The following is a 15,349-nucleotide window of genomic DNA, read 5'->3' on the forward strand; positions in this document are numbered from 1 at the left end:
ACGGTCGCTTATCTCCCGATTAGGGAGTCTTACTGGTACCTACAATTCCAAGTGCTTGTCAGGGTGGGGGTCCCCAGTTCAAACATGTTTATTTTGGGGGTCACAGCCTAAAAAGGTTTGAGAACCCCTGCTCTAATAGACCCCCAGGTGTGGTTATAATTATGCAAATATGTCTTCCCTGTGTATTTTTGGTTACTTCCTGAAAGCTGAAAGAGTCAAAAGGCCCGATTGAAATAGACTGAATTAATGACATCATAATATCATCCCCTCCCCGTTTCACAGTCCACAACAGCTGTGGGTGTGGCTAACCTCAGCTGGGTCACCACCCACCTGACAACCGGGCATACTTAATTAACAGGTGGGTGTGGCCACATAAAAACATAATTTAACACTTTATGTACACTTATTTTCAGTCTAACCAATAAAACCTGATGATTATGTTGTAGGGAGGGAAGAATCACAGCACCCCATCTTTAACCACCTGAACCCCAACAAAACACAGCCTGTTCTGGTGCACATTTGCTAGAGATAGCGAATAGTGTGAATGCAACCTTGTGTCACCAGGCTTTCTTGGGGGAAAGCCTGGTGATCGTTTACAACGGGCGGTTTGATCCGGTCTAGGTGGAAACCACAAGCAGAAGAAGCGGTGTCGCTTTGTTTTGGTTCCCTCCGTTTGTTTCCCCAATCCCTATTAAAATGCTCCAGTAGCCTTGTGTAGCCTAGTGTAGTCTTGCCAATCGCTACGAGTTTGACTAAAAGATATACCAAACACATTTTCCAAAAGCAAAACTACGCCGCATCAAGGGGTTTATTAGGTAGGCCCTAAAAGCATGTCCTTGAGTGCAGGGGAATATTTTGGGTTAAAACTGTTTCTGGTTTGATAGTTCCGGCCAAAGTGTAGTCCTTCTAGGAATACAACATGACGTAGGGTGGTTTCCGCTCCTGACCGGATCAAACCCCGAAAAGTGAAGGTGAAGTGTTTCTCGACCACTGTGCCTGGGGACCTTTGGTGTGCCCCTGAGAAGGGTCAAGTGTGCCCCTTGAAACTGCTTGAAAGCCAGTATTGTATTTATCATTTTAAAAATGAAACTAGTGAAAACAGCCGATCTACAAGCACACAACGCCTCGCGGTGCGAGGCGTTGTGTGCTTGTAGTTCTGCTGTTTTCACTACTGTTGTGCGACAACCTTGTATGATGAAGCAGGGCTTTACTTTGCAAAGAAACGTACAAATTTGAAACTTGGAGATACAAGGTTTCTTCCCGACAGTGACGAGATTTACACCCCCGTATTATGTTGGTGTGCCCATGGATTCTTGGGACATGAAAAGTGTACCCTTGCAGAAAAAAGGTTGAGAAACACTGCCCTATAGTGTGAATGCAGCACGAATGATCAACCACATGTCCATGTCTCTCTGTGAGACCATCGTACAACAACGTATAAAATGGGATGGCATCTCCAGTGGGATTTGTTGGGGGCAGCAGAGATGGAGGGAGAAGCAGAGCAGTGGAGCAGAAGCTGAACAAAGTGGGATCAATAAGAAATAAGGTTTTGGTGGAGACAATTTGGCATCCATTCCTCAAACAGTCTGATCATTCTGTCCTTAACAGGGTGTGGATTACCGGGTTGTTTCTGATTCAAGAAAATGACATCATTCTGTTTCATTCTGATTCAAATATACTTCGATTGCCTTCAATGCGTAGCTTTTGTCAGTAGCAGTGAAAAAGAAATCACACCCCTGTGAAGTGAGCAGTGCTGTGACGTCTCATCATTATATTGTCCAATCAGAGAAGGGACATACGGATATGTATCTTCTTCTTTCGTGTGGAGGCCATTAAAGGGATATTTCACTTTCAAAAAAACTTTGTCATCGTCTAATCAGGCTTTTATGACCACCCTGGACAGATTTTAATTTGCTTCATTCAATATTTCGAAATTTGATGTACATGTTACCAGTCCTCCTCCAGGACGAGGGCCCCACACATAACCATCGTACTTCAAACTCCATTTTAACCATGACAGATTCATTAAAAACACCCATTATTTTTTCTGGTGACTCATAATACCCTCATAATACGTGAGTAGGCTGTGTTCTTTTGATACTTTTTTTTTTGTTTATTTGTAATAATTCTTTGGGAAAATGGAAAAAATGTAATACATTAAAACCCGGGTAGGCCTATGTGTGTTTGGTGAACAGAAGAAAAAGAAAATCTCATTGACTTCAGTTTTGTGGTGTTTTTTGACTGGACACCCTGTGGAAGTTACCAGCGGTTGATCAGCCTTCAATACAAATTGTTATGTTACCCCCATTACTATTATCATCATCATCATCATCATCATATTAATGACACTTTAAATGTTGTCAGAGTGATGTTTGATCTCTTAACCTTGAGATCATCAGATGAGGATTTGAACCCAGTTTTGTAATTTCACTAACAGCTGCACCAAAGCACCATGTCCACTAGGGGGCACACATGCATCTACTTGGTCAGATATGTGTTAGATTCATACCAAGATCATGGTTTGATTGAAGAATGTATTGATTGAAGAATGTATTAGAAGTTTGCAATAGAAAAAGGTACAGTTTCATGACAGTACAAATCACTGGTACAAGGTCAACTAAAAGGAGATCCTAGAAAGCCGAGGCTTTCTATGGAAGCAATGTCATTGGGTATCCAGGTGTCAATCAACTATAGACAACACAACCTAGCAGTGGGGCTAAAAGAAACAGTAATGAATGAAATATTCTGGTAAATGTTGTCACCAAATGAAGAGCCAGGGATTAATATCAGTGTGGATATATCAGCATGGCACGCGAATGTGTTAATAAAATCAACCAACAAACGGGCGCTTAAAAGCTATTGGTATCCAAGTTGAAAAATCTAGCAGTTGTTAGCATATAATGTAATTTTGGGGGTTTTGAAGTCAATCTGAAAAGAATGAATAAATGTCATATCCACGCGTTCGTCTCCAAGAGCTATACAACATACTAAAAGACGGGCGCTTAAAACCTATTGGTTTCCGAGTTATCGCACTTTGAAAAATCTCGCAGTTGTTAGCATTAGCATTTGTTAGCATTAGCATTTGTCGAAAAAAAGTAGGGTTCCAGGGGTCACACAGCAATGTGTCACACATCCACACGTTCGTCTCGACGAGCTATACAACATACCAAAAGAATGGCACTATCAGAAATTTTGGACTTAAAATCAATGTTTTGACGCCTTACTATAGTCTTATGTAATTTTGGGGGTTTTGAAGTCAATCTAAAAAAAATGAATAAATGTCATATCCACGCGTTTGTCTCCAAGAGCTATACAACATACTAAAAGACGGGCGCTTAAAACCTATTGGTTTCCGAGTTATCGCACTTTGAAAAATCTCGCAGTTGTTAGCATTAGCATTTGTTAGCATTAGCATTTGTCGAAAAAAAGTAGGGTTCCAGGGGTCACACAGCAATGTGTCACACATCCACACGTTCGTCTCGACGAGCTATACAACATACCAAAATAATGGCACTATCAGAAATTTTGGACTTAAAATCTATGTTTTGACGCCTTACTATAGTCTTATGTAATTTTTCCCCCTTGGGATAATAAAGGTATCTATCTATCTATTTTCGGGGTTTTGAAGTCAATCTGAAAAAAATGAATACATTTCATGTCCACGCGTTCGTCTCGAAGAGCTATACAACATACTAAAAGACGGGCGCTTAAAACCTATTGGTTTCCGAGTTATCGCACTTTGATAAATCTAGCAGTCGTTAGCATAAGCATTTGTTAGCATTAACATTTGTCGAAAAAAAGTAGGGTTCCAGGGGTCACACAGCAATGTGTCACACATCCACACGTTCGTCTCGACGAGCTAAACAACATACCAAAAGATAGGCACTATCGGAAATTTTGGACTTAAAATCTATGTTTTGATGCCTTACTATAGTCTTTTTAATTTTGGGGGTTTTGAAGTCAATCTGAAAAAAATAAAGAATTAATTTCATATCCACGCATTTGTCTCGAAGAGCTATAGGCTACAACATACTAAGAGATAGGCACTATCGGAAATTTAAGACTTAAAATCTATGTTTTGACGCCTTACTCTTATGTAATTTTGGGGGTTTCGAAGACAATCTAAAAAAAACGAATTAATTTCATATCCACGCGTTCGTCTCGAAGAGCTACACATGAGCATTAGCAGAAGGGCTTAAGACAGGCGCTTAAAACCTCTTGGTTTCCGAATTATCGCACTTTAAAAAAATCTAGGATTAGATCTAGAATTAAGGAGAACATTTCTACGAAATTTTACGTGTGCCTGCAGCTCGCTAACTGTGTGCAACCTTGTGTAGTGCTACACCAGAATGCTACGAGCTGTTCTGAATGTGGACCAGAACATCCACATTACCAACAAGGACCTGTACAGGCAACTGCCGAGGCTCAGCAAGAAGGTAGCAGCTAGGAGGATGAAGCTGGCCGGCCACTGCCACAGACATCGGGAGCTCCCGGCCAGCAGGCATCAACCAACGCCCGGGCATCGATCGCGAGGACGTTCCGCGTTAACGTATGTGGACGTCCCGAAGAAGGATGTGGGAGCTGAAAGCTCTTCGGAGCTGGCCGGGTGTATGGAGAACCGGAAAGATTGGAGACTCCGGTGGAAGCTCGTCTGAGGACGACCGAGAGAGAGAGAACTGAGGACTTTTGAGTTATATTTCCTAAATCTTTACCACGACTACACTACTGTGGTGCATACTTGTAACATATTCTGTCTTGCTATTTATTGAAAGTATAGATAAAGGTAAAAGCCAGGAAAAAGATGGAGAAAATGTAAGCCTGGTTTTGAATCACCACTTTCTGTGTTCAAGGCCTGCATCTTAATGACCTCTTATCCACAACTGGTTGTAACTATAGACTTTACTTCAAAAGCACCAATGATAAGCTGCAGTTAGAGATCGTGTAGTTGTCTGAAGGTCAGACTCCCAGTATAGAGGTTGTGTGTTCACATCCCAGTCCTCCTACCTTGCTGAAGTACTTTGACACTTTCACATCTAAAATACAAGCAAACAAAAGCAACAGGAGCTGTTGAGGGCTTTAAAGTGCCTTGGATCAGTGGCGTGGTGCACTTGAATGGTTGTCTTCGCCTCAGACAGTTGGCAGGTTCAAGCCCCATGCCATCAAGGACTATCGGGGGGCACCGTTATTCTTATTATCCGTATTTTAGACTTAGAAACTCCATTCATACTTTTTATAATTCACCTAGCTGTGGACACACATGCTTGAATGTTTTACTTCGAAATGTTTTGTAGTTTTGGAGATATTTAACTTTTAAAACTTAAAAACTTTGGCACCTCGCTGTTCCTACATACTTTAACCGATCAACTTGATTCACAAAAAAGTCCACCTTATTGTGGACATACATGCTTGAGATTTTTACTTTGAAATAATTTGTAGTTTTTGAAATAGGCGCCCAATGCATTGTCAATGACAATGGACATTTAAGGGAGAGAAAAATCAAACCATCAGTGTCAGTTGCTCAGATACAGAGGTGCCAGTATTGGGATTTAATCCCATGACCTTCTGTTGATGAGCCAAGAGCTTTTCCAACTAAGCCACCCAAACACACAGTGCATTTAAAAGACATTCTCCCATGTCACCCTCCCGAGTCACCCATGCATATCTTTACAAAGAATTTAAAGTACTCCATCATCAAACTACAGGTAGACTGGGTTTTAAATATGGAACCTCTCTGCTAAAAGTCAGATCATTAGACCACTCAGGGACGGATTAACCCCCACGAGGGCCCCTGGTCAATCATTTTTTAGGGCTCGCCCACCCTCCACCATAAACCCCCCTCCCTCTCGACGCGCACTACCCAGCTCGGATTTTAAGCCATGATGATCATCTGTAGGCCAAGGAAGCACCTGTAGACAACAGAGAAGGGGCCCACACATTTAGATTTTTAATTAACGTACATACATTTAATAGTTAATTGTCATTGACCACGCGGACCAGTTCCCCCAAGGGCCCCTGGCAACGGCCCCACCGGCCCAATGGTTAATCCAGCCCTGATGATGTCAACGATCTAACTCACTAAGCTACTTGGTCCCTGCTTTAGAATGTCTTCCCTCTGATTACACAGGCAAACAATAACGATACGAAAGAAAAAATAATAATAATAACAGCATAATATTTGTCTACCATTTGTTTTCTAGATGTTTGAATGTTTATGACCCACAATGGAAACATTCCTCTGAGTTTTATCTCATTATCTATTTGGCATTTTGGAACAGACAAAGCACAGTGGTGCAAAGAGCACACCAGGGGAGTAGGAGGTCACAGGTTTGATTCCCCAGCTTGACTATTTGTCTCCAACATCTTACATTTTTTATCTTACAAATCTTTCTTATAGGAGTTCCTGGCACTACATGTTTTCAGATAGGGGTCTGCGGCCACATTTGTATTGATCAGATTTTACTTGACAAATGCTTGAAACTTCTGTGTCATTGCAGCTCAATGGACAGTAACTGCCTTGAGGATGAGAGGTTGGAGGTTCAAGTCCCAGCCCTGGCAGTGTGTTGTGTTGGATTCAGGGTTGCAAACATTGGACTGACAGAAATTAGGAGATTTCTTTTTTTGTGGGGTGCGGAACTCCACAATGGGGGTCTGGGGGTCCTCCTCCCAAAAGGGAAACAGATAGCCTATATATATTTCCCTTTGTTCTGTTGAATTATTTTGCATGTTTGATACTTTTATCAGGCTTGCTTTACTAGCATGGGTACAATTTCAGCCTTAAAATGCCAAATGTAGGTGTGCAGATTTTATGACTGAAGCAAAGTAAGACATCTTTAATGACTTTTTTAATGTCATTACTTAAGTGAATATCTGTATGAGCTTGCTTGTATGCATTGCCCACACCCCCTAAGCGGGGGGTCTGGGGGTCCTCCCCCAGAAAACAAATTAACATAGTAGATGTAATTTCCTGTGTTCTGGTGAATTTTGGGAGTTTGATACCAAATCCAGGAGAAATTCAGGAGAGTCCTGCCAAATCCAGGAGTGTTGGCAAGCCTGATTTCCGTAACGAGAAGTAATTGTGTGGCAAGAGAGAAAGGGACTGGAAAACGGTGACACTAAAACACGATGATTGATGTGTCACTGCGTCATTGGAGCACTGAAAGATGTTGAGGCCGACACAACTTTGTTTTGTAGCGCATCATCCCTGTCACACAGTGTAAAGTGTCTGGCATTAAGTTTGTTGAAGACTTGTAGCCCGTCGTTTTGTCACTGCTGCTTATGTGACCACAGCATAAAGACAACATCAGAGGCATTGAACATAAATGACCCCACTTCATTTCACCTTCCCGTTTTTAAATCACATTGTCTCTGTCAGGTGTATACTTTTGAGGTTTTAGCAATGAGATCTAGATCTCCTTGAGGGGGTTAATATTAGCCTGGCGGGGCCCCGACGTCATACTGCGTTCACTCACTCATTCCTCTGTGGAAGGAATGAGTGAGTGAACGCAGTATGACATCGGGCCCCGCCAGGCTAGGTTAATATAGCATCCAAATCAGTTTGACTACTTAAACCCTATATTATACTTTTTATATAATTATACTTTTATACACATAGCCGAGCTTGTAGCTTCGTTATTAATTTATTTATTTTTTAATCTTGAAAAATCTTCTTTCCTGGAGGTCCCTGTCACTCAAGGCATTTGGGGGTCCATGACCAGAAGATGTTAGAGAACCACAGAGATGATATTGATATCAATTATTTTATAAAGCTTGTTTTAAAACAGTTTCTGTGAGTGTAATAGAGCTAGGTTACTGTAGACAGGTAGGCATGCGTAAGCAGAAACAAGACATTTAACATAGGAACCGATAAAAGCATTTATTATGTTTATGTTACATTATTTAAACAGGGAACGATGATGACCGCCCTCCTAGAGGATGCAGATGGCGCTGCATGCACAACATAAGGCCTGTTAGCATGAGAACGCTCTCACAAAGGTTTATAACATTCAATGTTATCTTATACCGCAACAGTTTTTTTTTTTAAGTTTGCACGCCATCAGTTAAAATTAGAATAATATATATATTTATATATATATTTATATCAATATAGTTGCATTTATAACAAAAAAATCAATCATGTAAAATAGAATTTAACAAAATACAAAAAGAGAGGAGTTCCGTTTGTTAACTTACAAAACAAAAAACAAACACATTGATTTACAGTAACATTTACAGTAACACATGGAGCTTGCTTTCTCCAAACATTTGACAGTTTTACTTCTTAGAGTTCTGACCACAGTTCCCCCAAGTAAATGGTTAATGATGTTACAAGTCCAGAGTAAACAAGAGAGACATGAATAATAATAATAATATTAGGTTTCACTGGACTTGAGGAAGACATTTCACACAAACTCTCTCTCTGTCTCTCTCCATGTCGCCACCTTCAGTCTGATGTGATGATAAAAACCCATCCCGTCTGACAGAAGCGATAAGCATCACCTTGTAAAATAAAACAACAAATCTATGAGCTGGCAGAGTGAGTAAAACCACAGACTCCTGCTATCATCACAATAACAAAAATAATTACAATTGATTGGCTTTTCTTTTTTAAGTGAACACACTTTCACAGGAAGAAAAAAAAAGAAAAGAAAAATGCAACCACCCTATCACAAATTGCAAATAAATATTTCCTGTTGTACTGCATAAACAAAGAACAAAAAACCTCATAGGTTGTCGTTTCACATTTTTGTTGAGGCTTGAGACGATGCAAAAGCAGGTACCGCTTAATTTCAATGGAATCTCCACAATAAAACTGCAATGAATAAAGGCAGTGGGGAGCGAGTAGAGTTGGCTTGGTGGTGATAATAAACCCTGACAAGTTGACCTTTGGTTTAATAGTTCAGTTTGATGCTAGACGCCGTTAAACCGCGTTTAACCAAAAGCCCAATCCTGTCAACAGTGTTCAGCCGAGCGGAGAGAACGAGAAGAGCACAATATTCTTTCACAGATCACAGTTAACAACCGGTAACAGTTAATGTGAACACTTGCACTGAACCACAAAAAAAGATAAAGAAAAACCTTTCGCAGGAAAATAGCAGATATTTTCACGCTTGTCGATCGGCTATTTTCAGCAAAGATATTTATCAAAAAGCAAAAACAGAAGAGTCACTAGAATATAGAGCCCTCGACAACGTTTGGGGTTTTAAGTGTCGAGCTTTTTCAGTTAACGCGACTTCTCGCCTTTAAGCCAATCATGAAAAGAAAAGGAAAACGGTGCAAAGCATACAGTATAGATACATGTAGCAGAGAATCTTTTAAGGGGGTCGTAGTTTGTGTCGACTCGTTATCGAAAATGATAAGTACACTGATGATAAGTGGATGATGTCACAGTTTATACAGGGAGACGACAGACGCACGTCGGCCTCTCTCGCCATGCGGGAACCATTTCCGACATTTCCAAAGACGCAGCCTCGTCGTGGTTAAAACTCACTGCTGTATTCCGCTTTAGGCGACATGCTTACACTTCAAACCATCACGTACAACAAGTTACCAGAACCAAACGTACAGTCAACACACCCCAGCAGTGGTCCAGCACTCATAGAACCTTAAATCAGTCTTTTTGCGTGTGTGTGAGAGCATGACATTAAATCTTTTCCAGTTTAAAGATTCAGAAGAACAAACTCCCAACAGTGAGTACTTGAGGACCAACACAGGTGTTGGTCTTGAGGACCAACACCTGGCCGGTGTAGGACGACAATTCACCCTTTGTCAAGTCCCGCCCATTGTCCTGCCCCTCTCCACACCTATTGGTTGCTTTGACTTGGAGGGACATTCAGTGGGACATTCCATCCACTGCCATGTTAATTCAGTTGCTTCATATTGTTATTCTGTGTGCTCAATTCTAATTTCAAACTTTGTTTCAGTCAATTGGAGCTGCTCAGTGGCAGCATAGTGAATCAGCATGTTTTTAAATGTTTTTATTTCTCCAAAAATTATGTTTTAGCTAATTCAACATAAAAAAGGCGGAACCAGGGCGGGACAAGGCAGATAGAGCCTGCTGGTTGGTCAGTCAGGGACCAACCAGGAGGCTAACAAAGGGTAGTCTCGAGAGCAAGACTGTTGCCTCACACAATTTCCAAATGCTTGCATGAAGTCTGGAGCAACGGAAGCACTGAAGAAGTTCAGAGGATAAAGCGGATGTGACACCTTTACAGTCGCCCAAATCTTCCTAATATAAGTCGAAATCATCTGAGCATAATATAGCTTGCTGCTTAGCAGAAATGGAAATTCAAAAATAAAATGTAAAGATATTTTAAAATATAATTTAGTGTACGGAAATGACAGACCCCTAACCCTAACCCTAACAGATGCCAGCTTCCTTTCTCGGATTTTCTGGAGACTGGGTGAAAGGTGAGTAACAGACAAAACTCTCCATTGAATAGAATATTATTTTTCTCCCAAGTAACACCACTTCTTCCATCTTTGTCCAGAATCTGGCCAACAGCTCCCCCTGCTGTTCAGGACCAGTTTCAGCATGAAAGCAGTGGTTCTCAACCTTAGGGCCCACTTGTTAAATGTTAATATTAATGTTATATAATCATTTATATTATCATTCAAATCGTTGTGTTCTGCTGATTATATGAGGGGCCGCTAGCAATACCCTCGAGGCCAGTGGGCCCCGGACCACAGGTTGAGAACCGCAGGTCTAAAAGGCCTTTAAACGGACATTAAACTTTGTTCTGCTTCAGGGTCAATAAATACGTAAACTACAGCAGTAAGAACTTTACTCGCCTCTCCAAGATTTTCCAACAAGCTGTTCTCCTTTTTGACCTCTGCTAGCTGAGTATCGGCTCTGTGGGGTGGAAACCTTGAATGTCCAAAACTGTTCAGGATTCCAATCCTAAAGCAGCAGATCTACAAGCTCAGGTTTGGAGTAGGGATCGGACGATATGAAAACATCATGTCAAAATGATTGCGATTTACGATATTATCGCGATAATACAAATATCCTCAACATCGATTATCCTGGGGCCAAACATTTGCCAAAAAATTGATCGACAATATTTTGGCAAAGAGATTTAGTAGAGTGAAAAAAAGACTGCATCAAGTATGTTATTTTCAGGTCTGTTTTATCAATTCTAGAGCGTTTAAATGGTACCGGATATGCAGCTCTTCAAATAAAAGGTGAATTGATCCCAGTGCATGACGGAGGATTTCACAATAAATTTAAATCTCCACGATACGATTATTGTGAGTGATTTTCATCACGATAAACTATAATAACGATTATCTTCCCATCCCTAGTTTGGAGTTTGCAGATCTGCCACTTTTGACGCTCTTCTTGCGGCAACGCTGCAGTATAATCAAGTAGGGACGTTCATATCCTGTGTGATCCGTCTGGCACTCAATGCGTTTGTGATTCATACCGTTTTATTTCCACAATCTTACCAGCAATGTACCGTCATGGTACAGTTTGTACCGCCATGGTACAGTTTGTACCGTCATGGTACAGTTTGTACCGTCATGGTACAGTTTGCATAAAAGGTTTGGCTGAGGATAATCCTCCTGTAAGTGACCACACACACATCCAGATGGACACAGAGATAACACCACACTTTGTCCACTGTGTCTGTCGCCAAAAATGGGACAAAATGATGTCAAAGCACTTAGGGAGGTTGATCCAGGTACACACACCGCTCCAGTGTTGTAGTTTGCGGTGTTGTTGCTAGGCAGAATACTGAGTGGTCTAGCCTGCACGTTGTAGCTTTCACAATCCTAGAGCTGAGCAGAAAGCAGTCTGACTCAGGGAACGGTGCTGTCCTCGGTCCACGGTGTTCGGTTCGGCGAGCCCTTCTTCCACACCGAAACAAAGTTTGTGGTTTTGGAGTTCAGGCTGCAGCCGTTAACAGCCCGGTTAGAAGACATTCCAGTTTACCCCAGGGTTGTGTGTGTGTGTGTGTGTGTGTGTGTGTGTGTGTGTGTGTGTGTGTGTGTGTGTGTGTGTGTGTGTGTGTGTGTGTGCGTGCGTGCGTGCGTGCGTGCGTGCGTGCGTGCGTGCGTGCGTGCGTGCGTGCGTGCGTGCGAGTGTGTGTTTGCGTGTGCACACACACTTGTATGTAGGCTATACACTTGTACTTGTATATTGCTATACTTATGAGGTTGGAATGTATGCCTAATATACTTAGTTGCACTCTAGGGTTAGGGTTAGGGTTGCAATTATAATTTTTTTGTTTGTTTTTTTTAAGAAAGAAATCGCATTAATAAAATGATGTCCTCACAAGTACAGTAATACAAACAGGTGTCTGTATTTAGGAGTGGGGGGGGGGGGGGGTGGAGGGGGGGGGGGGGGCATTGTGGTTTAGCAGGTCGATCCTGAGTTCAGTTCATCACATGAAGCCACAAAGCGTTGTTCTTCTGCGTTTTGTTGACAGTCCTCACTGCACACACGTGCGCGCATGTGTCTGTGTGAGTGTCTGTGTGTGTGTGTGTGTGTGTGTGTGTGTGTGTGTGTGTGTGTGTGTGTGTGTGTGTGTGTGTGTGCAGGTGTGAACCGTGTAGTCTGAGCGTTTCGTGCACAAATCGTGCACTTTATAATAGAAACATGACATTTGGCACACAGTTAGAACATGTCATATGGAACATTTTTGGCTATAGGGACATCACAGATTTGTCTTAGGAAACTTCAAAGTTGGAAACTTCAAAGTTGGGCTCTCATAGACTTTACTATACAGTCAAATAATACTATAAATAAATATGCTTTAAGTACCATGTGAGGGGTCAAACTAGGTTTTTCTTTTTGGGATTCTGAATCCAATGCAAGCATTTGTTTTGCACGAAAAACATTCCTTTCCGAAACACGGCCCCCACAAAACTGTGAAGTCGAAAAGACGACTCATCATTAAACCATCATTAAACCATCATTAAACCATAGTTTTATGGGGGCCGTTTTTTATTCCAAGGAATGTTTTTCGTGCAAAACAAATGCTTGCAATGGATTCAGAATCCCGAAAAAAACCCTTGTTTGACCCCTCACATGCAACTTAAAGGAGCTTTGGTCAACTTTTTCTTGAAAAACGGATGCTAAAATAAAAATAATGTTTCGAAAATATTTTATAAAAAAATAAGCTTCATATATGTGTTTCTATTCAAAAATGACCACAACAAGCGTAAAATAATGATAAAATAATCATTTTGGCCATTGTCAGACCGACACTTTGTTTACATTCTAGTCTATAGACTAGGATGTAAACAAAGTGTCAGCCCTACCATGAAAAAGTTGACTATAGCTCCTTTAAAGCATTTTCTTTTAATTATTATTTTACTGTATAGTAAAGTCTATGAGAGCCCAACTTTGATTGACTCCCACAAGTTTCCAAAGACAAATCTGCAATGTCCCTATAGCCAAACATTTTCCATATGACATGTTCTAACTGTGTGCCAAATTACATGCTTCTATCGTAAAGTGCACGATTTGTGCATGAAAAGCTCATACTAGTGTGAGGCTGGGGGGTTCACACCTGGCTCTGGAGCCAGTTCCAGGGGTCCAGTCAGACCTGGCTCTGGAGCCACGGGGGTCCAGTCAGACCTGGCTCTGGAGCCAGTTCCGGGGGTCCAGTCAGACCTGGCTCTGGAGCCAGTTCCGGGGGTCCAGTCAGACCTGGCTCTGGAGCCAGTTCCGGGGGTCCAGTCGGGCCCTGAGGTTCCTGAGGCTGCGTCGGGCTGGCGAGGGCCGAGAGAAGACGGCGAGCGGCGAGGCTCCTCCCCCCCCACCGCAGCCCCCCTCTGACGACGACTCGGGGCTGTGGCTCCGCCCCTCGCTGTTGGTGGAGCCTGAGGAGCTGGAGGAGGCGGAGCTAGAGCAGGAGGAGAGCGTGGTCTGGGCGCGCGAGGGAGACGAGGAGGAGGAGCAGGAGGCCAGGGGGGCGGAGGAGGGAGGAGGCGATGCCGCGACGCCGCCGCGACAGGAGCACTGGAAAGCCCCGCCCCCGGCGCCGTAGCCCCTCCCCCGGAGCGTGCTGAGCTTGGCGTCCAGGGAGAGCGTGCGCGGCCGCATGCGCGAGGAGGAGGAGGAGGAGGAAGAGGACAGGAGGGAGAAGGGAGGCTCCACCCAGCAGCCGTGGTGGTGTTGGTGTTGGTGGTGTTGGTGGTGTGGGTGGTGTCTGCCCCCCAGGCAGGGGCTGGTGCTGCACTGGCTGTCGCTGTCCGACGTCAGGCTGGCGTCCGAGCGCTCCAGCGGGCATCGCTCCAGCGGGCATCCCGAGCGCCGCGGTGGCGACGAGCAGCAGCAGTGGCCGCCGCTGCGCGAGGGGCTCATGGGGCTGCGGGGGGGCAGGCCGTGGCGGTAGCCCCCCCGGTGGGGTGGCGGGGGGGTGCGGGGGGACAGGCGGGACGAGGTGCGGGGGTTCTCGTCCCCCTCCTCCTCGAACAAGGACATCCAGACAGGGGAGGGGGAGGAGGAGGGGCCTCCTCCCAGCTGGCTGCGCAGCTCCAGCTCCTGCATCCTCCTGGCCAGGAGGTCCGACACCGTAGCGCTGAACTCCTCCGACGTCTCAATAACTGCAAGGGGAGGGGGAGGAGGGGGAGGGGGGACAAGACAGGTCGTCATGATACGGTTGTGTTGTGTTTTATTTTCATGTCTGCACTCGTGGACATAATAAGCCCCGTTTCCACTGTAAGGCCAACCCAGAACTACAACCAGAACTTTCCAGAACCAACAACTTTGAAGAACCTGTGAAGTTCCGGAAGGTCCCAAAAAAAGAGCAGCAGTGCTGCTGGCCCCGCCCACAGGTTCTAGTTTAGTACTACCTCAGGAGCAGGACCTAAAAAAGGTTCCAGGAACCTCGTCTGGAACCGGGCCGTAAGCAATGGAAACAAAACCAGAGCCAAAAAAGATAGGTTCAGGTTCCTGAAAGTTCTGGTTCCACCTTGCAGTGGAAAAGGGGCTAAAGTGGTCAACTACCATACTTGTCAAAGTATTCTGTAGATACTCCTGGTCAAAGGAATATCTATACTCATCTACATTAAGGTAAAGTTGCTCTGTCAAATTTGTACAAGAGTAAAAGTATTACCGTGTTGTTCAAAAGTACAAATCACAAGTTCTCCCATCAAAATGTAAAACTATTTTTGTTTTCATCCCGGGGTCTCTGCCTATAAATGAAATGAGTCAATAGAATGTGTCTTCGAAATAGTAGTAGTGGAGTGCCAGTCATGAGCTTCCAATTTTGTATTTTCTTTGGACTTAAAACAGTAAATGTACTCGCTCCACTGTGAGCCTGTCTGCCCTCTGCAGCGACTCGCTGTCATGTCTGATAAACAACTTGATTCCTGGCCCTGCTGAGGAGAAATGACAAGA

General features: G+C 43.4%; 1 protein-coding gene across 1 annotated transcript in view; it reads right to left on the reverse strand.

Annotated features, from left to right (window-relative positions):
- Window positions 1–13,648: 13,648 nt before the first annotated feature.
- The window catches only part of rtkna (rhotekin a), a gene marked incomplete at its 3' end in the record, with an annotated part of 49,072 nt that continues 47,371 nt past the window's right edge, over window positions 13,649–15,349 (reverse strand). The window contains 1 exon segment of the mRNA XM_080738843.1: window positions 13,649–14,553. Within this exon segment, the coding sequence (XP_080594969.1) occupies window positions 13,649–14,553 (905 nt within the window).

The sequence above is a fragment of the Nannobrachium achirus genome (assembly GCF_963921795.1).
Source record: "Nannobrachium achirus genome assembly, chromosome: 12".
Lineage (NCBI taxonomy): Eukaryota > Metazoa > Chordata > Actinopteri > Myctophiformes > Myctophidae > Nannobrachium > Nannobrachium achirus.